Source organism: Scomber scombrus, chromosome 4 (assembly GCF_963691925.1).
Source record: "Scomber scombrus chromosome 4, fScoSco1.1, whole genome shotgun sequence".
Lineage (NCBI taxonomy): Eukaryota > Metazoa > Chordata > Actinopteri > Scombriformes > Scombridae > Scomber > Scomber scombrus.
In genome coordinates, this window is record NC_084973.1 from 7,391,978 (window position 1) to 7,417,704 (window position 25,727).

At 40.9% G+C, this 25,727-nt stretch overlaps 1 protein-coding gene across 1 annotated transcript; it reads left to right on the forward strand.

The window, feature by feature from the left end:
• Nucleotides 1-1,457: 1,457 nt before the first annotated feature.
• Nucleotides 1,458-25,401, forward strand: si:dkey-112e17.1 (uncharacterized). Its single transcript, XM_062418231.1, has 7 exons — nt 1,458-1,585; nt 13,101-14,077; nt 16,970-17,021; nt 18,011-18,134; nt 19,552-19,694; nt 22,692-22,934; nt 23,886-25,401. The coding sequence occupies exons 1-7, from the start codon at nt 1,505-1,507 to the stop codon at nt 24,609-24,611; spliced, it is 2,346 nt and encodes a 781-aa protein (XP_062274215.1). The 5' UTR covers nt 1,458-1,504; the 3' UTR covers nt 24,612-25,401.
• The last annotated feature ends 326 nt before the right edge of the window (nt 25,402-25,727 follow it).

Consider the following 25,727-nt stretch of genomic DNA (forward strand, 5'->3'; position numbering starts at 1 on the left):
CAGTATATCATGCTACAGTTCAATGTAATGAGATTACAGTGGGGTCCACATAAATGACTCAAATCCTTTACAATTAAGCTGATATAATTGCATTAGCCTTAAAAAAAAAAAAGTGACTGTCATCCGTGTGTAATGTGTTCTGGGATGGCCATCAACCCTCCAATGGTTTATATTTAAACATTTCTGCAGGAACAATTACACTAAGCAATTACCAATCATAATAATCCTATTTTGCAGATTTCAATTCATTTTAAACCCTGGTAAAATGTGTATGTACTATAATTGTGATACATGGATGTTCATCTATGCACAATCCAATCTCTGTATTCCTCCATATATATATATATATATATATATATATATATATACATACACATACATACATACATTTAGCTGCTATGTGTGCAGTTTAGTAAAGGATGTTGAGTTCAAAATGTCTGGCGCCATCCAGTGGTAAAACTAAGAATTACACTGTAGTAGACCAGTAAATAGGCAATGTGTCTCTGATGCTCAGAGTAACACTTCAGCTATCAGAATAATTATTAATATGAAATATTATATAATCATATAAAGATTCCATATATAACTTCCTACAGCTCTCAGGATTTTATGTTGCCAGTAATCTTCCCTCTTTAACACTAGTTAAGTGTATTTGCATGTTCTGTTTTAAATGAATTACGTTTTTAACAACCTAATAGTTTTGTCTATAGGTTAAATTATATTTGGAGTGGTGCATGACATAATAACTTGGATGTCTCTGTGAGTGAGGGTGGTTAAAGTAGTAACTTAGTCATAGTAAGTATTTTCTAAATTAATGAGCAACTATTAATTATTTGATTTCTTGACCATTTAGACGGATTCATGCTATGCAAATACAATTTTGAAAGAAAGAGAAAGGAAATGAATTTACAAATACAATTTCGTCTTTCAGAAAAATATGTAGGTAGTTGTGTAGGCACTCATTCATTTAGATTGTACTGAATACAGTTAGACATAGACCCCATTGCTGACACTAAATACAAAATAACACAGCATGTATAGTTCAATCCATATTGGTTGTCGGAATGTACAAGCGGAGACTTGATTCTTATTAAAACACATGCACATTGCTGAATGCGTGAGGCACACCCACAGATTTAAAACTAAAGCTAAAAGACTAACATTTAGATAACTTTTCAATATCTGTAAGGAAGGAATATAAAGATATTTAATATCAATGTATAATATGTAATCTTGTGGATCATGGTTATCATAAACCAAATAGAAGCTCCAAGAAGATTATTCATTTTGTGCAGGATATTTTAAAACAGGTTTTGTAGCCTACAATAAACGATTACTATAAAGTCTTGAATGGGAGAGTTGAAGTCTGAGGTCTGGTCCTGTGTTCGAGATCGCCCATGAACGATGGAAGCGCGCTCCCGATACTTCAGGTGAATGAGAGGGAAGACGAGGAGCGGGATACGGTTCACTGTGCGTCGTATTAAAAAGGAACAATCAGAGGAAAATGAGTTGTGTTACGTCGCTTGGGGCACATGTTTTTATGACAACATATCTACTCTTCGTGATGGGATGCGTGGCACAGAAAGTAAGTTAACGTTTGTTCACTGAAAAAATAATTCACAAGCTTTATTTCAAGCCCTGCTGAGAGTGCCGTGCTCACTTGTGTAGAGAGAAAGTCACGAACTCCGTTCATAAATCTTGATAATTGGCAATTGTTTGCCCCTCGGCAAAATGACTGACCTCAATGAACTTGAGGCAAGTCATTTTAAGAAAAAATGGGGGATATCTTTCAATTCGGCATACGTCTGTTACACAAAGAGCTCTTGCATTAACTACATTTGAAATATAATCTGCTGTAGTCACTCCACAAATGTGTACTACAATACAGTGCACCACCGTGGGCAGTAGCAAAGGCGGTACGTAATATGAACCAATTTTGTAAAGTTTATATTTTTGCACAATTCATGTTTTTTTGTTAGATAACATTTACGCCGAGTTTATCAGAAGACCACCCTGCTTCAGAAAACTGCTTACCTCGTGTATAACAGTGCGGAAAAGTTCGCCTGTGAACTATAGCAAATCACATTTCTATTTTTCCATTGGAGTTTTGCGAACCTTCTGTTTGTTAACAAACAACAGGACGTAACATTACCTTCTTAAAAGCGCAGGCTCACGCTGCTTCTGAACTTGCTAAAGTTGTTTAGGAGCAAACTATATCGCATAAAGAGAGCCCCATGAAGAATAAAAACGACTGTAAATTAAAAAATGTCTCTTTAAAAGACGGTTTGCAATTTTAGCCGAAAGATTCAAGTTCAGTTTCACATTTTTTATATTAAAAAAAACCAAACCCATGTGTCACAATCTTAAAAAGTGTAAACATGTAGCCTAATATTGCAAGAATGTAATCACCTTACATCATACCGGGAACTCTCGTGCACCTTTGCCTAACACGACAAACTTATTAAAGTTTTGTATATTTAACAATTTCCGAACTCTGGCATATTCTGTCCTCTGGGGCTTTTAAATGGATGTTTTGATGGCACTTGCATGTTTTGATGTTACTGCACTTCACATAGTCAGAGAATGGCATGCAGAGTCCAAACTGCTGAAATGAGAACCACACAGAGCATGTTAACCTTATGTTGTTGTACTTTCATACTCATTAGGGCGAATTCCCATGCTTTGCCTCTGACATGCAAGGAGTTCATGATCAAAAGTGTGTGTCAGATGAACAGGGATTCAAACAGTCAGGGGTTGCTTCTCAGGCATGTTTTTTATTCAATTACTCTGTCATCCATGTTGGACATGTTCTTCTCCTGTGGTGGAGTCAAAGCTTACATGTTAGTGAGGATCACAGAGAGTCTTTAGAGCTTGTTTTTTTAGGTTTTAAAGTTGTTTTGATACATCAACCTGATGTGTCACTACATAGTTTGGTTTATTTGAATACCTGCGTCATAAGAATGACTACACATGTGACTAAGGATGACAGGACTTGATGAACGTTGTCAGCCGCTTTAAACTGCCATGTTTACATAGACAGGAGCAGGACTGGGTACTTGCTCTTGAGGAAAGGAAGTTTGATGTCTGGATGGCATTTCTTTGTTAAATGGGATTTGATCACCATGTCCCTTGCAGTTTCAGTGGTCTCTGTTAGGGGAAGGACCTTACTGTTCAACATTGTTTGTTGCTAATGAATAGTAGAATGCTAGAAAACTTAATATATGCTATATGTTGTTCATGTGGTCTTGGTAATGGAAATAAACAACACTATTCTTAAAATAACTTGTATGTACTTAAAATGACTCCCACACTTAATAAAACTTTATTAACACAACATGAAGGAACTGAGCTGGACAGAAGTCCTAGAAGTCCTTAAAGGTGCAATGTGTAGGATTTAGTGGCATCTAACGGTGTGGCATCTAACGTTGTGGTTGCACATTGCAACCAACTGCATAGCCCTTCCCCCTACCTTCCAAGTGTGTAGGAGATCCTACAGTGGCCAAAACACTTGTGTTTTTCCGTTCTTGGCTACTGTAGAAACATGGCAGGCTCCGTGGAAGAGGACCCACTTTCTATGTACATATAAAGAGCTCATTCTAAGGTAACAAAAACACAACGATTCTAATTTTTAGGTGATTATAAACTAATTAAAATATACTTATGAATATTATCTTCCATTTCTGCCAAGTCCATTCTGCTAGATGTCACTAAATTCTACACACTGCACATTTAGGTAGCAAGTTCAGCCTCTCCCCCAGGGCCAATAGGAATACCATGCAACATGTATAAACAATGTCTAAGACTCCTACAGCAACTGTGGAAGATTATGAGAGTGATCTGTTGGAGAGGACTCACCAATGAGTGGAGGTGTGCCAAGGGTGTTTGGAACCCCAAAGTCAGAGAACTCCAAAAACATCGAGCAGTTTAGAACCATCTACTATTCAGCACAGAGGACAATTTTTTTTAAATGTCTTGTACTGACGGCTGACAAGGTCCCTTCTAAAGAACAATTACAACAATAAGCTTGTTCAAGAGTGTCTTCGAAAACACCATGTTCCCAGCAAGATCAGTGACCTTATTGTGGGTTACAATAACAACTTCCAGAATAGAGTTACTTCTAAAACATCAGAGTGGCACAGGATTGACATAGGGTATCATAACTAACTGCACCATCTCAGTCATCCTTTTTGCTCTTTCCATGAATATGGTGGTCAAGTCAGCAGAGATGGAGTACCAAACATCCCTAACTGTCACCAATGTGTGACAGTCACCAATCAGAGCTTACATGGATGAAATGACTATCACAAAATCATCAGTCCATGCCAGCAGATGGATCTGAGAAGTAGTGGACATTGTGAAGTTCTGCAAAACCACCATCCCAACTTTGACAGAACAGCCAAACAAGAGTTTGGGGAAACTCTTCAACTGTAGCCTGAAGAACACAGCTGCCATTCACAAAACCAGAGGAGATTTTGAGGCTTGGCTTACAGTTAACCAAGGTTGACAAATCTAGGTTGTCCGGTTGTTTCAAGGATTGGATATACCAGTAGCAATAGCAAAAACAGTAACAGTGCTGCTCTACACGGTCCACCAACACCCAACAGGTCACCAGGCCTCATGGAAGAATTTGCGATGACGAGAAGCCATGCGGTACAAAGACTCCAGGTACCCCAAAATAGCAGCAGCTGGCATTGAGGTTTGCACAGGCAGAAAGTAGAGTGCTGCCAAAGAGTTGCAGGTGACAGAGGCAAAGTTAATGCAGATGGCTCTCGTTGGGACAGTGACAACGGTGAGATCTGAACTGAGCTACTTTCCAAGCCAAATAAAAGCGACAACTTCTCCTCCGGTAAGAAGTGCACACAGGCGTAAAGGAGGTAAGGGTCAGCAAGATGGTGGGACTCAGTCAGCAAGTAGCCTGGACAAGGTGAGAAAACATTTCTCCATTTCTGGAGGGTTGACCTCCACTGCATCAGATTCTTGGTCCAAACTGTCTATGACAACTTACCAACCCTGGCAAACTTTAACACATGAGGCAGAGGTGAAACACCTTTCTGCCATCTCTGTTCAGGGAGAACATCCCTTCAACCTCTTCTTCAGCAGCTGCCCCAAAACCTTGACTAACGGCCACTGGCGCCTTGCCCAGGTGCTCAAGGCAGTTGTGGAAGTGGTCACCACAGCCATTCAGTCCAATAAGCACCACCCCAGAAGTAAACCATCCCTTTTCTCACTACCACAGACAATACCGTGTCTACTTTCCACAGTCCCAGACTGGCAGCTGAGAGTGGATCTTGGAAGACTACAGTTCCCCGATCACATTACACTCCACCTAGATACAATCTTCTAAGATTCTGCCAGGTATATGAGAACTGACATTGCTCTTGGAAGAACACATGGGGGAAGCTCATGCAAAGCTCTGACTGGGCTTGGGATCACCAGAGCAACAAAGAGAAGGGGCATATGTTACTTCACTGAAACCACATAGAGCTACCAGGTGGCTTTGGATAAAGAAGGCAGGCAGGCAGGCATCCCAGCAGCAACAAGCTGCTGGGATGCAATCCGGGACTTGATCAATCCTGGCTAGGTCACCTGGATGAGGAGTTAGGAAACCCACCATGACCCTAGGAGCGTCACTGATGATGCATCGAAGTGCATCTGAGAGATATATCTTGCAAACCTGAATATTTTAATTGCTTTCTTGCCAAATATTTGTTGTAGTCTTGGAACAAAGCATTCAGACTATGAACTACACTACCCTCTCAGTCTTCTAATCCAATATTCTTCTGATTTTGATTTATGTATGACGCAGCACAATGTCCCCATGTTTGCCAGTGGCTGGTGTCATAACATAAAAGGATTACCCATGACACAGATCTCCACTAGGACATCAAGACCACATTGTCAGCCAAGAGAAGCTCTGTGGCTTCCACCTGTCAAGAATCGTCCTCTTCCGCTAATGGAGAATGAAGGCACAGCACCACAATTCTTAGAACTCGACAACAAAAGCCCTTGGTATATTGAATTGTCAGCGTCTCCAGCTTTAGTTTCTGTGTGCATAGGGTGCTCACTATCTTTGCAATTATCTGCCTCAGGGGGCACGGTAAATGATGGCTTTGTCCTCCACTCCCCTTTTGTATTAAGTTGATTTTTGGAACAGCATAAACAAGCTTGGAATTTATTCTATCCCCCTCAGAAAAAAATGGGAGGCATCCAAGTCTTGTCAATCCACAATTCAGCACTGTGAGTGAATTTGATCTTGGTTTTGTTGGTGTGTTCTGTTTTTCAGAGGGTTTTATAAAAGGGAAAATTCATGTCTAATTGAATTGTGTTGTAGGACCCCAGTGAACTGTGAATTAATTTATTCCTCCCATGAATTATCCGACAACAGATACGCACAACCTGTCAACAGATAAACACGTCATCGTGTGTCAGTGAGCTGCAGTGTGACCCTAAAAGGGATGGGATGAAAAGGGCCAGGACTAGAGGCGGAGACTGAGTGAAAGTTGTGCTGTTTGTGTTGCAGCTGCAGTCGATTGAACAACAGAAAATAAACCTCACTCATAGCGTTAAAAAAAGATGTTGCACTTGCTTTTATTGCATGACGTTTTAAGGTGGACCCTTATCACTAAAAAGACAAAATGACAGAGTTAATGGCTGATAAATAATATATGAACTTTCAAATTAACTGGTCTTGTCTCTGCATTTGAATTACTGTAATTTTCAGAATGTGAGAGATTATTGTGCTATATTAGACTATAAACATTATTTTTGCATTATTGAATTGCCTGTGCAGACAAAATTGTCATAATTTGTTAGGATCTAAACAGCAGCAAGGTGCATCCTTTTTACAAGAAGATCCTCGTAAATGCATCAAATAAAACCGTTTTAAGGATAAAATTAGTGATGCATATATGTTCTTCCTATTGTCAGCAAATACAGTAACCATGAATTGATCCTACTAAATAGTGTCTTTGTATTCAGAGCCTCATATATTTCTATATGCCATAGAGTTTTTGTTGTCCAAAAATGATTACAAACACATTAGTGAGTCACACAGTTGCAATGGGTGACATTTTCCTTTTATCTTTATGAACACACACACAGTTTTTTTATTTTGACTAAATTGCACATACTCTCTTAAACCAGAAATACCCCTGAGAAAACCAAGTGTGTATTAATCCACCCCTGAAAATAGTCCCAAATAAAGACACTATTTCCTCCTGTTTGACTAACACTTGCTAAAAGCTACAGTGCCCTGCCATTTAGGAAATTACTGAGCTTTTTTAAAGCTGAATGAATCATTTGTGACCTGATTTTTTTTATTTGGGAAGATTTACATATTTGGGAACCAAAGGCTGGGAGCCACAAACAAGTATTGAGAGACAGAAACATTCTGATTTTGGTCTTTTCATGGGATTAGGTGACCGTAATGAATATTCAAAAAATAATTTTGTCTGGCAATTTCAATGCTGTGATTGCACTTGGAAATGTTGTATCCATTAAGACTGTGATTGATAGCAGCGTTACTGTGTCAGTACAGTTCAGCCCTACAGGATTTGGCTTCTCACTGAGGTGTTACCGAAAGACTCATGGATGCATTTGCTGGATCACATTCCTAAATCTGGAAATGATTTCTCCAAACTGGTTGAAACCACCGTGGAGATAAGGTCATGATTCACCACAGGGTTCCACAGGCTCGCTTTAACAGCCACCACCACATCAGCAGCAGCAGCAGCAGCAACAGCAACAGCAACAGCAACAGCAACAGCTCTTTCTAGGGGAAATATGTTAATAGGTTTACACCACAAACATGGAAGAGAGAGCCTGAGTCTGTCCTATCAACCAGCCAGTAATATATCTTAACTTTTCCATGTAGAGACGTTCAAGTGATGGCCCTGTAAATAAAATGTTGATCATACATGTTTGGGCTCAAAGAGGTCTTTCATAAGTCGCTCATCATGCACACAGTGATGAAAATGTGCTGAGCCAGCGCTCCTGTGGCCAACGAGGGCGACCCTACAAATGCCTGGGCTTAATCAGGCCGCCACACCAGTTGTTTGTAAACTCACCCTGGGTTGAACGTGCAGCCGCTAACATGAGCCCACCAGGAGAGGCATTTACATCACAGGGGAGATATGTGATAAAGCCCAGGCTCGAGTATCAGCGCTTTCCACAGCTGTGTAAGGATGACCTCAAGGAGCCTCTTTTCTGCTACTACTTGGAGAAATCTATCAGTGTATTTGTAGGGAGCTGTGCAAAAATATTGAACACAAATGGGGCATCGTCCTGATACTGAATTGCAGCTGTTTTTGCTCACAAAATTGTCTAAATCCTTAAAATTCCTTTCAAACTTGCCTTCCTGCATATCTCTCTGTGATTGATAATGGAAGTTCATATTTTTTTAAACTGGATCTCATGAGAAAAGGAGTTCCAAATATTTTCTTGATTCTGTTTATCCTGCAAGCACTGCCCTCTGGTACAGTATGTGTGAGGTCATGTGTCAGTGTATACTGCAAGAGATCTATATCTTTCTGCACCAGTGAAACTCATTTGTTGCACTTTCAGAAAAAAATGCTTTTTATTCTAATGACATTAGTGTCACTCCTAATCTTGTTAGACTGAAATAGTTCCAGCTTTTATGTGATTTCTGGGAAATGTATCCCAATCATTGATTTTTTTCAGTGATAAGTTCTATTTTTTATTTTAGTAATCACTTTTTATATCTTATATATAGGAGTGAGTATGTAGCTGCATCACTCTCTTAACTGTTTTTCTGAATATCTTCTGTATCACTGATGCATCAAATTCTCTCAAACTACTTCATGTAATTACAGATAAGTGGAAATAAATTCAGTGCAGGCTACAGCCTACTGGTCTACTGTGTTGGTATCAGTACCGACTTAAGAAATTGAGTGCGATTGTAATGCATCCTGAGTGGACTGCTGCTGCCCAAGCACTAGCCTGTGAAGCAGTGTCACTTTTCTCCTCCAGTAAACAGGGCTGGTGAGGATTCCTGCCCCCTTTTGAGGGGCCCGCCTGCCTGTTTATGAGCCAGTCCGGGGCTGTTTGTGCATGAGGGAGAGTGTCTGTGTGTGTGTGTGTGCGCATGCACGTGTGTGTTAACAGTTCTTAAGCAGAAGCAAGCTCGTGTTGCAGAGTTTTCACAGTGTTGTCGTCAGCCTGGGTGGTTTAAAAAAAATCCCTGATACAGTGAACAGTTAGGTCAGCCTGCAGACTTCTGTTTTTGTCAAATCAGAGTACTGACAAGTGTAGTGTTTTTTTGGCCTGGTCAACTTCCCCCCCCCCCCCCCCCCCTTTTTTTAATCTGGTTTTGTTTTACTTTACGTAGAATGCAACCTCATAGAATAAAAATCTTGTTAAAATATTTCTTTGTTTTAAATAATCATTATATATTTTTTAATGTAAATTATATTTAAATAGAATAAAATAATGTTATAATGCATAATAGAAAAAAATGTCAATATGGTTCTGTTACTATACAAACAAATCAATTCCACCACATAACCTAAGATCCAAGAAGTGGAAATAAAGGCGCCTCTGTGGTAATTAGACAGACTGATTAACCCCATCGTGGAATGTGATTGAAATACCCCCACACCATCACCCCTCCTTTTTGTAAAATGGAAAACGACGCAAAATGGAAATGATAGAACAATACCATTTGTTAGGGGCCTCTCGGTTATGATAGCAGCTGGTCTGACATCTCACTGAACAAGTCATTTCAGACAGTTATGTGCTCAGTTGATTTACTTCTTTCCTTGTCAGTGGCACAACTGGGGCGCAATGACCAGCCGGCGCTTATGTAAACTTTCAGCTTGCCTTGTACTTATTAGCATCACTTCATTAAAATATAATCTGCCCTCCCCATCGTGGAGTGGCTCACCGAAACGGCACTGCGGCCCATTGTTTTGCCATGAGAAAAGGCATCCTTGAATAATTAGCGGCCTGCCAGTGGAGCGGCCTGTGATGTAACAGAACTGAGATGTTTGGCATTATAAGAATGTCCCATTTCCATTCGACACTGTGGCACTTTGGGGCCTTTTCATGTGTAGTCTAGCATGCACATCCCAGGGTGGTGGGGACCTCCCGGCCGCCTCGTCCTGGTGGGAGAGATGGCACAGTCTCTGTCCATGACACAGTTCTCTTTCATCAGATGTAGGATTTCACATCATTTAAGAGACTGTTAATTTATAGACAAGCATTATTTGGATCTCTTTTTTTTTTTTTTTTTTTTTTAAACCTTTTCATAGTTTTATTAATCCAGGCTAAAACAGGGTGAATCTGTGACAAAGGAGGTGAAGAGCCATATTAAGAACAGGATAAATGAACTTCAATACTTTTTCCTCGTCCCTGGTTATTTTTGCTCTAAAAGGGGGCGCGCAGTCCTTCTCTTCCCCCTGTCTGCCCCCATTTTGTGAAGTGGTTCCCCTCATTGCGCAACCTCGCTGCAAACATTGCGACCCCCAAATCGGCTTACTCTCCCTCTCTCTCTAACCTCAGCAGGAATGCCATTTGGCCCGTTCAAATGTCATCCATGTAATTCTTTGCCGTAGCACATTAATTTCTACTAAGTGAGTGGGCAGTGCAAGTGTAGCATGTCATGCTCTAATGCAATTGCCCCCAAATGTCAATGAAACAAACAGCGAATTACAAACCATGAGAAAGGACTTTAATGAGGTAGGTTTTCATCAGCATTTACAAAACTTTAAATAATAAATATCCAATTTGGTAGAATTTTGAAAAATATTAAGATGAATATTAAGAATATTTAATGAGAAATCATTACATTATATTTAATGTACATCACATGCTACAAACAGTTGAATGTCTTTGACAATAGTGATAATGTTTGCAAATTTAATTAGAAAAACTATGGCTTGTACAGTAGTAAGCTGGCTAATATGTTTCACACACACACACACACACACACACACACACACACACACACACACACACACACATATTTTAGGTCAGCCATATAAGTTCACTTTGCATTTCTTGGAATTGCAAAAAGGGACTGGCAAACATTTCATAGGCCATGCTCATGGTTTAGGGTTGTTACTCGACGTCTCTGCTGGACATTTACAACCAACACTGCATTAGTAGAGCCTGCAGTATCACTAAAGACTCCTCTCATCCTTCCCACAGCCTTTTCTCCCTTATGAAATCGGGGGAAAGGTACAGAAGCATCTGCTCCAGAACAACAAGACTGCATAACAGTTTCTTCCCCCAAGCAGTCAGGCTCCTGAACCTGAAAATAAATGAACTGCCACTGAAATGACTGATGTGAAGCACTTGCACTTTAAAGAAGTCACCTTAATTGGATTTTTTAGCTTATTTATTGATTCTTAGCTTATTTATTTATAATACTTATTTTAGAAAATTTTGCAATGTCTTGCCTTGTATCCTCTTTTTATTTATTCGCTCGGTTTTATTTTAAGCGAAACATTATTTAGTTTTTATGTATGCAAATGCATGAGAATGACCAATAATGTGAATCTGAATCTGATACAACAGTCACATAGCATTCTGTACACAAACCTTTAAGGGAGAATTAAAATGCGATTTTTTTTGTAACTTATACAACAGCTTGTTGTATCATCTAAGGTATTCTTGTGATCCAACAAAATTCTTCTATCTGCCTGAAAATGTTTGCTCGGTATGAAACCAATGTTTAAATCCATAATGACCACACAGTGGTGGCCACTGGTACGGCCTGAGCCGTGAACTTGACATAGTAGAGACACCTGTGAGATTACAAAAAATGTTATTAGGGCAAATTAAAGTGATTTACTTTTCCCTTAAAGTTTGCATAGTGAACGCTATGGGACTGAATCGTGGAGTAACACATAGAGCCACAGATAAACTAAAAATCTGAAAAACTGCTACAAGAATTGGTAATCATGTGGTGATGATGTAATTTGAAGAGTTCAAGAGAGTACGAATTGAACTTTGGACCTGTTTCTTATTTGGGCTTTACCATACAGCATGGTTGAGGCTTCATCGCATACACGCATACTGTATATTTTCTTTAGTTACGTGGGTCATGTTGCCCTTCTTGCCCTCTCTGACATCCAGTATGTCTGTAATATGCTGAGGCTCGGCTGTCAGCTGTATCAACTACAGAGAAGGCTGCGGTTGGATCTTGTTGACCTGAGGGCTGAGCGAGTGGTCCTCTCTTCCAGTCATGATTTAAAATTACATGTAGATTTTAATGCTTACAATATACTTACTGAGCTGATTGCCTCTGATAAACACATTCAGATGGGGAAAAATGGTCCATGAAGCATCAAAGTGCCTTTCTGGCTCCATATATTTCAGCTTCTCTTGTGTCCCTGTTGCCCTCTGTCTCCCCTCCCACCCAAAACTGCATTCTCAAAGTGATCTCTTATTCTTTTAGCCTTGTCCAAAGCACAAGTGTCGCCCGCGGGTGCTGGTGTGTTACCTGTCTGGGATGGGGGTCTGCCAGTCTGGGTCATTCCCACAGTCCAGAACTGAGGCCAACAGGAAAGCTCATAAACACACAGGCCTCCTGCAATGGTCTGGTCCTGAGCTCCCCGGCCCAGCCACACATCTGCCTCTGCTTAGGGCCCAGGTCCCCCTACATCCCCACACACCTGGGAAGCATTACAGCCAGCATGTTTGAAGAAATACCCTCCCCAGGGTTACCCAGGCAGGCAATACAGGAAAAACACAGGCTTTGATATGAAGGCGGAACTGCAGGGTTGAATAGTTCAGTTTCAAGCTGGTTTATGTCAGTAAGCAATCAGACTTCAAGTTGGGTATATTATTTGCTGATAGGTACCTTCGTTGTTTGTACCTTTGACATAAAGAACTTAATCACTTAGTGGCCACTATTTGAAATTCATGACTCAGCAAAGCATTTAGGCTGAGTGTAATATAATACTGGTCAACACTTCTCAACATAATACCGAAGATAACCATGCATGCCAGCATTAGTGTCACAAAGCCTTACCTTAAGGGGTGTCATTAAGGGCCTATTTTGTCATATTGGAAGTTATAACCTTTGAAAGTAGGTTTAGACTTGTCACACAACTAACTAAATGTAATTCATATTGCAGGTGTACTTTGACTGTGGTGCCAAGGTGGATGTGGTGGATGTCCAAGGCCTGATATTGTCCCCTGGCTTCCCCTACAACTACTCCTCTGGGACACACTGCGTTTGGCAGTTCTTTGTGCCTGTTGATTACCAGCTTATTCTAGAGATATTTGACTTTGATGTGTTTGAAAGCCATGAGTCCGCGGCACAGTACTCTGCCACCTCTAATTTTGAAGAGGAAGAGGCAGACGAAGAGGTGACTTTCACGCCTGGCAGCTTAGCGACAGATGAAATTTCATCAGCAGATAAAGATCCTGTGCTTCACAGTGCTGGGGCCGTCACAAAGACTCAGCAGTCCCCCCAAGACAGTGAGGTGAAGCAGGTGGTGGTCCAGGAACAGTCCACAAAGATGGAGATTGCCAAAGTCTCAAATTCTGCCAAAAGATCTGCAGATGCCTCCTCTGGCCAAACATTGCAACCTTCCCCTTCTCTCCTCGTCCCCCCTGGAGCTGGGCGTCCTGGAGAGAGGGCTGTCAACGCTGCCTCCTCGTCTCACCTTAGGGTAGACCTTAACCCCAGTTCCAACTCGAGTACAATTGTGGAGGAGACCACCCTTGCCTCGCCACACTCCACTGACACTCCAGCTGTGAGCCCTGAAACCCAGCAGTCGGTGCTTGACGCTTGCCCTCACGATGTCCTCTATATCTCAGACCTCATCACCTTCTCCTCCAGGTTCTGTGGGTCCAACCGGCCCCCTAGCAGCCAGCTGGTTTTCGGCTCCAGCCAGGAAATGGTGGAGGTCATCATGGAGCTCATTACCACTACTCACTGGGGCCGTGGCTTCGCTCTCATCTTCCACTACCACAATCTGACCGAGCCAGGTGGGGACCGGCATACCTTTGCTCCTACAGCCAACAAGGTTGACTCTCTGCTGGCTGCTGTGAGTGGAGCTGCCTTCTTCGCCATGATACTTACAAGTGCCCTATGCATCATTTTCAGGTAATGGAAGTAGATGAACTTTATTTAGAAACACAAATGAAATAAATACAGACAAATATATATATTATAGAAATATATATTTCCAGAGTTTCAGCCATATGTAATATATGGCATCTCTTTACTTCTTCTAATATTATGGACGTCAATAGTTATCACAGATGATGGTCATGTTTAGTGCTGAAATGATTAGTTGACAATTAATAATGCCAATTGCAGCTTTTATCATTTTCATTATGGATTAGCTCAGGTTCGTGCTTCATTAGGATGAAGTAGACATTTCTTATTATTTAGTAAAAGTATTTTGTACAGCTATCAATCATTTAGAAGAAAAACACATTTTCGAGAGAGAGAAACAATACAGAAAACAGTCTGGTATGTGTGTTTTAGAAAGCCAGAAAACAAGTAACTGGTCAAAATATTTGTTGAGTAATGAATGTCAGCCCCGTGAAGATATATAGTTTTGTGGTGATCTGCTAAATAACAGTAAAACTCTAAAACTATTGCACTTTTACCAGGTTTCTTGTTTTTGGATTTAAACACAGGAGGTAAAAGCTAGTGTGTAATGTTTTATACAATGCAAAATTGTTTTGCAACCATAGCGGTTAGTCATTCTTTCCCGTGTCATGGTTCAGGGTAAAATATCTTGATAAATATTGGATGGATGCCATGAGAATTGACCCTGAGATATCCACAGTCCCCAGAGAAGATCTCCTAATAGCTTTGGTAACAAAGCTTTATTCAGCTCCACCATGAAGTTGACACTTTTAAATGGACTGCGGTGAAATATTGTACAGATACAATGGTACAAATCTAATTCCCATTAGCCTCACCTATGTTTTATGTTAGTGCTAGTTATCAAATGTTAGCATGCTAACAGGCTAAACTAAGATAGTGACCAGAGTAAAGATTATACCTGCTAAACATCAGCATGTCAGCATTGTAATTGTGATCATGTTTGCATGCTGACGTTAGCATTTAGCTCAATCCCTGCTGTGCCTAAGTAAAGCTTCACAGTACTGCTTACTGTGGCTAGACTCGGTTTTTAATAAATCATAGTATGTGGTTATAAGATAAAATTTTCACATTCTTGCATAAACATGAACCCCATTTAACTGAGCTCCCAGTAAACATTCTCCTGAGAAGTGGTCTTATCTTTGAGTCCTTTAATGAATGAAATTGGGCTAGTCTGACAGTAAATGCGCACGCACACACACACAGATGCACACACTCGCACATAGACAGTCGCCACTTTGTTATGTTGACTCAGCTGGAAGCCTCAGTCCCTGATGTGGTGACCCTTGATGATTAGTTGGGTTTGGCTGCAACGGTGCGGCTTTCTTGATGTGGAGCATTCTCACCATAGACAGCAGGGCATTCAAGGTACAGCACCTGGCATCGATTCCAGCACACAAAAACACAGAGGCTGCATGAAAGTGAATGGGCGGGGAAATGGGGGGGGGGGGGGGGGACAACAAGGAAAGGTAAAACTCAATGTGTACACTGTGTTCGGTAGCGCTAGCATTGTCAGACAATCAAAAGGTGTAATTTACAAGCTGTTCCCTCTTGTCCATCCCAGGGGACAATGAACACAAGCAGAGTGGATAAATTTGGAGGTTTGTCATACTATCCGTTCTGACAAGATGACCGTGTAATCCTACTGATCCAGATGGATTCAAAATCCAGGAAGTTTAGATTTGTGTCGGTATCAGTATTCAGCTTGCTGTGAGAAACACCAGTTTATTATGATTTGTGTTCATTTCAAATGCAACTCAGTGTCTCCAACTCATCCGTCAGGCGCAGTAACTCCACAGGTTCTAACTATTAATGACAGGGAAATTGGAAACACATGTTCAATAAAATGAAAGTGTAATTAGCAAGAACAACAACCCAAGTCATTCAGAAGCCAGGAAAGGCATTACCATGAAACTTCAAGCCCATGAGCAGCCTTAGTAGCTGTTTTTTTCTCTTCTTCTTTAGTTGTTCCTTATTAATTTAAACGAGTTCACAGAAATCATGGGAAAACAACTAGCCTGGCGAGCTAGGCGCGATCTTACAAGTTTAAAGCAGCAGTGAGATTAACTCCCAAGGTCCCCTCTCTGGACAGCCAAAGGTGGATGAGAGCCACAACAGGCGTTGCCCTCAGTTGACCGGTGGCTGGTAATGGGCTCATTCAGCTGTAAGATTAATTTTTAATAAGTGGGTACTTGTTCAAGTATTTCTGCATGCTTCACTGGGTCATATGGAGTTAAAAACAAGACAGGAAAGAATCGACGAGCAGGTACAAATATCAGATATTCAAGAAAATACAGATTTCTACACTTGTAAAAGAATCTAATATCAACAGCCAACAAAGCGCCTGTGGAATTAAATGAAAAGAGTATTCGGCCAGCAGAGAGGAAACACGTATCACTCTCCTTACCTCCAGAAGCTACAGTGACATGGTGAGTAGCCACGGTTTAGTAAGAATGCTGGATACGGTCAGAATTTGCTATCACACATACTGGAAATGGGTATCGGCGGTGACAGCTCAGTAACAACCACTATTTGAACAGCTGGAGCCATTTGAGTGAATTCAAGATTGTGGTGCATCTCGCTCCATCATCCAACACCACAACAAAGCAACTATTGAGAGAGAAATGGCCACGGGTATGTTGGAGCTATTACTATTGAGCGAGGTGGTTACTATGTCAGAAAAGCTCTTTTTTCAGTACAGTTGGATTGGGATAGTGTCCATTTTTACATTTCTGGTCAAACTGTGAACACCAGAGGGATTTTTATACACGAGAAAACATTGCCAGGAGTGGGAAAAAAATACAGGACATTCATAAAAGCTGGTTTTCGGATATGTCTGTAATTATAAACTAAATTGCTGCGGTGCTTTATGTTTTCCAGACCCAAACTGTGTCCAAAAAGAGACAGCTCCTGCGCATCCAGCAACTCTGAGGTACAGACATGACTGTGTACTCTTTCTACCCATTTCTTCCTCTCTTTGTCCTATTGACATGTCACTCTCTCTCCTCCCCTTCCTGGCTTCCTTTCTTTATTGCTTTATTCGTCAGTCAGACATTCCTTTCAAGACACGGATTTACCTGGGATCATTGGACATTTCTTTGAATATTCTCTGCCTCTGAAGCCAGCACTGTCCACTGCTTTAGCACAGAGCCTTACCACCTCAGGTTCACTCAGGTTTGAAGTTAAGTTTGATCTCCCTGATAATGATGATGATGATGATGCAGGGAGAATAGTTTGGAATATTTCTTTGAGGCAATGGAATCATAGATTAATGACATTTAATTAAGATTAAGAAAATGTATAAGCATATACACACTATCATTGTGTCCAAAAAATGAACCATATACCATGCTATGATATATATGAGGTATTTGCAGTGCAGTGCATTTCAATAATCCCACCTACAGCTATATAGATAGCCTATATCGATTTTAAATTCTGTAAATCCAACATTGTGACAGTAATTTGCAGTGATGACGGAAAGAAAATACACTATTAAATAACAGAATTAAATAAAATGCTTGAATAAAAGCCTCCTCATATTAGATTTACCACAAGAATATAGATCAGATGTCACATCAGCGTAATTTGAACACGCAAAAACAATACAAATATGTACAGCAAGTATATTTTCTATATCTGCATATTTAAAAAATAAGAAAAGTACTATGATATTATTTTTTATAGTAATACCATATTGATATCTTTATTTTTGACCTTGCATTTGTGTTGACCGCTGCCTGCTGGGAAAGGCTCCAGTCCCTCCTGGCCCTGCAAGGGATGAGCAAGTATAGATAATGGATGGATGGATTGATGTCACTGTGCTGTGTAGTGGCTCTGTGCTCATCCGTTGCAAACAAAGCGCTGCTACTGTCAGGTTTTGGGGCTTGATTCCCTGCATGGTGTGGTGCTGTGCTGCAGGTGCCAGAGGGTGTCCAGAACAGCGGGGCCGAGGTCAGCGAGCTGAGGCTGATGGCCGAGAATCAGCACAACCTGGTAGCATCAACAGAGCAGGACAACAACAACGACAGTTCGCTACACACAGGTGAGAGAGACACACATGTAAATCCACACACACACACACACACACACACACACACACACACACACACACACACACACACACACACACACACGCACACACACACACACACACACACACACAAACTGATATTGTATCGCTAACATGGGTTTTTAATTAAAAAACACAACAATTGGAAGTAATAAGCAATTTCTCTCCGCTGTTACTCAACTTCCATATTGTGGTTATCTCGTGCAGACTTCTAAGACGTGCTGTATCACAAGGAATGCACCAAGAGAAAAGAAAAGAATTGCAGAAAACCAAAAACCCACCAACTGCAGATTATTGTGGATTTGTGGATGTCATTCATTTTGATTTATATTTAGGAAACATGTTTAGACTTTTGACAATCATTTTAGGAATGATAATAATAGCTTCAGGGGTATAAATCTGTCATTAATGTATTTTCTGGCAAAAAAAAAAAGATCTGATAAAGTTTTAGTGGGGTTTAAGGAATGCGCCTCCATGATTATAATGCTTTTCAGGACATGGCTTGTCAATCAGACAGTGAGTGTTGTGCTGATCAGTATCTCTAGGTGGTGCTCCTTCTTTATATGTTTGTCTTTGTTGTTCTGGAAATGTAAAACTCCCAAAATGATATTGCCTCGAGGAAAGACTGGCCCAATACCTGGTGCTCAATCAGCAAATATAAATGCTTTCATAAACTGGCTATAGGTTGAATCACTATAAATATGTTGTGAGTTAAACATTTAAATGAAAAACAAACTATGTGTGAGGAGTCTTGGTTGTTCTGATAAGACTTCAATGGAAAGGAAAATTGCATTAGCTCTGAAACAGCACACAGGCTTGATCCTGGAACAATCCGAAGGCTTCTCTCGCTCTCTCAGTGGGACTGAACCCAGGCTGGGAGATTTGTGGGTTGTGGCATTTAACCCACAAAGCAGCCTGGGAGTAGTTTGAACAACAGGGGAGTATAGTCCCCCTCGCTGTGGGCTCCAGTCACGGTGGCAGGAGTTTACACCAAAACACAGAGCTTATAAACAGTAAAGGAGTTGAGATTAGCTTACTCTGCATGTTGTTTCATTAAACTATTTAAGTTGCAGTTCAACATTATAAAGCTCTACAGTGCACAGAGACTTAAAAGACCAAGCAGCATGAAATTCATGTTAGGCATTTGAATAAATTACATTTATTTTAATTGAATAAATTACATTTCAACTTCAATGATAAAAACAGGCAAAAATCAGAATGTACAAAGTTTGACATTATACATATTGTCACTAGAGCAGCACTGTGCAAATGCCACTTTACCAATTCCTACACTAAAACCGGTATATACTGTGTGAGCAATGATCAAAAATGGCCTTAACCTCCTCAATATATATCTAAATGCTTAGTATGTCTTTCTCTATTTCCTCAGTCAGTGCTGGTGGGGACATTTCCCAGGATGCAGAGGTGGATCTGTCCACCAGCGGTTTGACTGAACTCGACCTCGGTGCAGATGAGGTGTTCATTGTATCATCCGCCCCCAGCCCAATCAGGCTGCCCTTCTCCCCTCACACGGTAAGACCTGGTTTAATGCCAGTACGGTTGTCTGCTGTGCAAAACCACAGGCCCCGTTTCAGGCAAAAAATACCAAACATTTTGTAATTCTGTTCGTTGCTGTTTTTCATCATAGGCTTATTAAAACTGTGATGGGCATTTTTCACTATTTTCAATCAATTACTCTAGAAAATGATTGGCAGATTAATTGATCATGATGAATAATTGCTAAACAGTCAGTAGCCCTGAAAAATTTATTTGTAAAAATGAATAAAGATCCCTTCTAGACATGTTTTAAGACATATACAAAATACTTCACATACTATACTTCTTCATCTATTTTAAATTATTTACTTCTACACATCTTCTCCCTCACTGACAAATTCTGAATACTCTAATATATATATTTCAAGTTTAACTACTACACCTAAGATGTTTCCTACATCAATGTGGAGTTTATTCTCAGTGTATGTTCACAGGAGGCTTCTGGTTTCCACATCACACATGTGTAAGTTGCAAACAGGACCACGATTGGCTTTGAAACTAGTTGTGATGTCACAAAATCATGCTAGTGTGTGCACTACCTGGGTGAGCACAGAGAGACTTTCCCAACTCAGTAAAATCAGCCTTCTAGTGTCAAGTTCTTCATAATTAAGTCTAAACACTCAAGTGATGTTAAGCAGTAAATCACACATTTTTGAGTGGAGGGAGACAAAAAGTAATACTCCTTATTTGTGAAGTTGCACAGGTGCACAGGTCTTCTTTCCCCTCCCTCATCTTGGTAAATGTGGAGAAAAATGTCCTGTCTAAAAACGGAGTCTTGATGCTATACAGTGAAGTATTTAAGTCCAAACTCTCAATGGGTGATCCGCTAACTCTGGAGAAATGACCCCTGAACCAACTGAGGTGACGGGACATTCATTGCTTTGAATTGACCCAGTTTTCCTAATAAGAACAACACCAATTTACTTACGTACGCGTGGTTCATTCTAAACCTATGAAAACTACAATGGCATACATGGGAAATGAGGATAATTAAAAGATGGGAGAAGCGTTGAGGAAGAAGCAAACGGACCAGGCTTTTTTTTTTTCCTCTGCTCTCTTTTCTATTCTCTTGGAATAAGAGTTGGCATAAAACAGCTCTGGCAGCTTTTTTGAAGGACTGGCAAGCTTTTCTGCAGCCTAGGCTAATGGAGTATTATCTACAGAGCCAGATTCCCAGCTCCAATTGTGTGTGTGTTTGTGTGTGTCATGCACGCTTTGGCACACACTGTGTGGTCTGCCTGTGTGTGTCCTCGATGCAGACGCTCATGTAAATAATGTTTGAGAAATGTTGCAAGGGCTAACAGTGGAGATGGTGGCGAAAAAAACACCAAATCATCTTGCCGGTGTGGTTTCAAGGTCAACTTCCAGGTTAGTGTGGTACTTTCCTGCCGCACACCCACAAATATGTAGTCATGCATTAAACCATGAACCCCATTGCTAAGATTTTGCTGCAAAGTACTGCAAATACTGTAAAACCTTTCCTGCTGTAGGTGGGGTGTCGAGATCACGGGGGAAAGTCTGGGTTAATCTTCAGGCACCCCTGGAGGTCCTTCGACCCCGCTTCTTGAACTGAGGTTTTTTTACGCAACTGCGTTGTGTGGCTGATTCATCACCTAAAAGTAGTCATTGTGTTTGTGGGGCTTTAGTGACCAAAAGAACATTTTATTTAAACCCCGAGCTAATTCTTGTCTAGACAAAGCTAGCTGTTAGTGACTCTGTGGGAAGGATTATTGGCTCGTTTCCCTCTGATGGGTGCAACCCCTAAAACCTCCACCCGCCTCTGATTAACAGCAGCTGACTGATCAGGAAGGATAACGTGGCCTGCACACATCAAACCTGTCAATCACAATTAGCCTTTCCTAGTTGCTCAAGCAAAAATGACTTATATGGGGCTCGGCATGGCATTGTGTCCCCAATTGGTTATTTGATGGCAAGAGTTGTGCATAACACACAACTCCACAAATGTGACTGAACCTGTTCCAAAGCCCCTCCTGTTCACTTGACAGCTTTAATATACTTAATAAATAATGAATGAGTTCGGTACGTGAGCCACACACGCTCAGCTGGCTGGCTGTGTGTCTGAGCGGGCCAAGCTAATCAGTACAGTTCCTTCTCGTTAATCCATTAATGTTGTACAAAACACAATCTGTGGGCAGAAATGAAGGTGTGTGGAGGAAACGGAGCAGGTGCAACCAGCAAAGTGGCAGCCAGTCAGGCCCTAAATTCCCTAACGAGTACGTTGGATGGGATAAATAAATTGAGGGCAGTTTGGATGAAGCAATGCCTTTTTCTGTGTGCCCATTTCGATTGATAGCAATTAAATGTGTAAGCCGAATGTCACTACTGTCTGTATACAGGAGTAATACTTCCTGCTTGTTAAGTAATAGTATTATCCATCCTCTTCAAGGTTTGAAATGAGATAATCCAGTGCTGTTGTTGCTATCTGAGCTCTTTCCATCAGCTCTTAATACCAAAGATGCGTGCCTGATTCAGTAACAAGCCCCTTGCACAGTGCAGTTCATTGACCATTGTAGCTGCAGTTGAGTGCTTGAACATAATGCCACCTCTGATATGTGAGCTATTTACGTTTTGTGGTTGTCTTCTTCCTAATTAGTTTGTTTATCCTCTCTAGGCCACTCTTGTTTTTAAAACCCTGTTTTACAAGGGAAAGTGTCTGCCGCACACATGCACCTTTCTGCTTGGTGTGCAATCATGAACATATTTTCATATCACATACATATCGCAGTGTTCACTTCTGGACACTGAGCAGTTGGGGAACATTTACATAAATGACCAGATTATAATTTTTCAGGCAGCAACAGGTCAGTTATTACTCCATTGAGGCAACAAAAGACCTCCAATAATGTTGCTTGTGGACATGCTATCCTCAAACAAAAACCCATTGTTGCCATCTGCAGACGGGTTCATGCTACTCATTTCAGTCTTTACATTCAGACATTCTGTGTTTCTTAGCAGCGGGAGAGGTTCCTGCGGCACAGTGACACTGGACCCAGTCCTGCAGGTGACTGGCCTTCATCAGACTCCACCTCTTCACCGACTGGCACCAGGTCCTCCAAAGATGGCAGCAGCAGCTGTGCCAGACCAAGAGCATGGAGCGTACGCACCTTCCAGGACTTCCTCCCTCCACTGCCACAGCTGCATAAGAAGTGGTGCAGTTGGAACTCCACCAGTCCTTTCACCAAGCTGGTGGACAGCGTCAGTATAGAACCATTGCTGTGTTTTCACATTCAGGATTATGTATACTTACTGAACAAAGAGGCGGTTTGTTGGAATAATTTCATGCTTCCAGTATAAATGATCATGTCTACTCTCTAGCATTGCCTTGATCTGTATTGTTATTCGACTTTAAAGGTTAGTTCCCCCAAATTACATAACACATTCCTTCACTTACGTCTTAGGATACTTAACTATGCAGACAAGCTGTCAATATTATCCAGACTAAGACATTGTCTCTGGAAGATACTTTGCTATTGATTATTGAAATGCAATTTTTAATGCATTGAGCAGCACAAAAGGAATTCCATTTTCTTCCGTTGCATTGAGTGGCAGAAATCTCATTCTGTGGGTAAATATAACCAAAACTATCTGCATGGCTACCACTAGGGAAAACTAATAAAATATGTACTTTGTAGTTAAGTTGAATTGTTCCTTAATGAAATTTCATGAAACAGTTAAAATTTCAGATTATTGTTTCTTTGTTATTCTTTTCCAAAATAAATCAAGATTTAAAGATTTACAATGACTGCAAAAGTCATTCTAGCCCTGTTTCCTAAGTCATCATCTTGGATACATTTTTATCACTAAATTATTAAGTGATCCTTGTTTCCTCTTGGTATACTCAAGCAATAGTATGTATATGTTTTATTGGTAATGTAGAATGATTGGCACCTTCATGCCACATGAGCCTTTTTCACAGCAGGAATTCTGACTTTTCAGAGTTTCAAAAGCAGAGTTGTCATGTTTAACATTAATATTGGCTGCATTCTATTGCATGGTTCATGTTACAAAGTTCTGGTATTATGCATGCTGACTTGCAGGCTTCCTGAGTCAGAGCCATTCTTAGTGTTATTAGTTTCACCTGTGCTTTTCTTATTTTCTTAAATATCTGTTGTAAAAAAGGTCTGCTGCTGTCCTATATCATTGCAGGCTCCATCCAGTCTCGTAGCTGACTGCAGAGGAGACGACAGCAGGAGGGTCTTCTCAGATGTTCACCTGGAAGCTAAGGCAGATAACAGCACCATCTCTGACTCATGCATCAGCAATGCCTCTTACCCACTCGCGCAGCCTGCCCAGAGGCAGCGGCGGCTCAACTCCACCAGCAACCTGCGGCGCTCACGTTTCACAGGGCCTTGCTTTGGCCTGCTGTCGGGGACGGCAGATCCAGCGAAGGCCTCCGGGGCTTCTCTTGCCCAGGGCTCCCCATCAGAGCCCACTTCTGGCTCTTCTTCCTCCACCCAGTGTCAGATGGAGAGTGGCCAGGCTGGAAAGAGGCGGGATTTCCCTGGCGAGGGTGATCACATCAGCGTGCCCGTGTTTGCCATCTCTGAGGAAGAGGACCGGCAGCCTCTGGTCTCAGCTGAGCAACTGGATCAGAGCTCTGCCTCCACCGTGCTGAATGGACTGGTTAGAGGGACATTTGAGGGGAAGAGGCCTGCCATAGCAACCACCAGCCTTAGCCCGCAGAGTCAGAGAGCCAGACCGGAGTGGAGGCCGTGGGGGAGCCAGGTGTCAGGAGGAGTTGGTTCGCTCCCTTCCAACTCACCCGCCACCACCACCACCACCACCACCACGACCGAGTCAAACACAGTGAATGACAGCCAGCTTTCTCTCAGTCAGTCAACAGTGCTGTGCAGTGTGACCAACCAGATGTGACTGGAGGGGCCTTAAGATGTTGAAGAGAGCAGGGACTCTTGTGGGCCAGTTAAGCATTTCTGAACTCTGTTAGTGTCACTTTCTTTAATATATATATATAACCTTCTTCTTTAATTCCTGAAATCAAGTTTTGCAAAAAATTATTACTACATATTTTGTAGCTTCCTGCTGGAAAAATATATTCTTCTAACTCTGTCTGTTCTGTTTTCTATTAAGCTGTGTTTGGACAAAGATGGAATAATATGCTGCTTACAATGCCAAGGCACTGACTGCTGTGGTATCATGTGTTTAAAAATGATGACTGATTGCAACCATGAACAAAAAAGTATATATATTTTTTTTTTTTTGAATGAGTACTTCAGAAACCCCAACTCTTAGGAACACTTTTTAACTAGATTTATTAACCAGTTTGATGCTTTTCAGTGAGTTATAATATTCCAACCATTGCACTTTGCTTTCAATAGCTCATTCATTGTGGATTTTGTGCTACCCCTGTGCCAATGTTCAGCTTTTTCTTTAATATTGGTCTTTGTGTGGCTATTTTATTTTAGCGCAGGCTAAGACTTATTACCCAAAAGTGTTCTGCAGAGCATAGATCATAAAATAATATCAGTGTTGCAACAGTGTATACATATGTACTTCTACAGCTGATACTGGATTATAAAAGGGAAATCAAAGTAATGTAAAAGCATATACTAATGTACACTATTAGAAAAAAATATATAGTATAAAGATCTAGCAATCACAATAGTATTTAAAATGGGTTGACATGAATTAATGTAAAGTTATAATAAAGACTGTCATTCACATGTTGACTCCTGCTTCAATCAGTTTGTCTTTAGCAAAGCTGGAAATATAAATGTAAAAGGAAGCAATTGAAATCAATCATGTAACAACTGTTTTAATAAGTGATTCATTTGCTGATTTTCTCAACCAATCTTCTGGTATAAAAGAAATGTCCCTTTATGGTCGAGGTGATGTATTTAAATTGCTTGTTTTGTTCAACCACCTCTCCAAAATGCAAAGATAAATTTTGTGTGATAGACAACTAACACATCCAGCAAATATTCACAGTTTAGGACCTTAAACTAGTGAATTTTTATTTACGCAAAATTG

What these genes read in the sequence shown, in the direction of transcription:
- si:dkey-112e17.1 (XM_062418231.1), top strand. Translation starts at nt 1,505, where the DNA reads ATGAGTTGTGTTACGTCGCTTGGGGCACATGTTTTTATGACAACATAT. An exon ending in GCCCTATGCATCATTTTCAG is followed by an intron (nt 14,078 to 16,969) that starts GTAATGGAAGTA and finishes TATGTTTTCCAG; the next exon opens with ACCCAAACTGTGTCCAAAAA. An exon ending in TGCCCTTCTCCCCTCACACG is followed by an intron (nt 19,695 to 22,691) that starts GTAAGACCTGGT and finishes TGTGTTTCTTAG; the next exon opens with CAGCGGGAGAGGTTCCTGCG.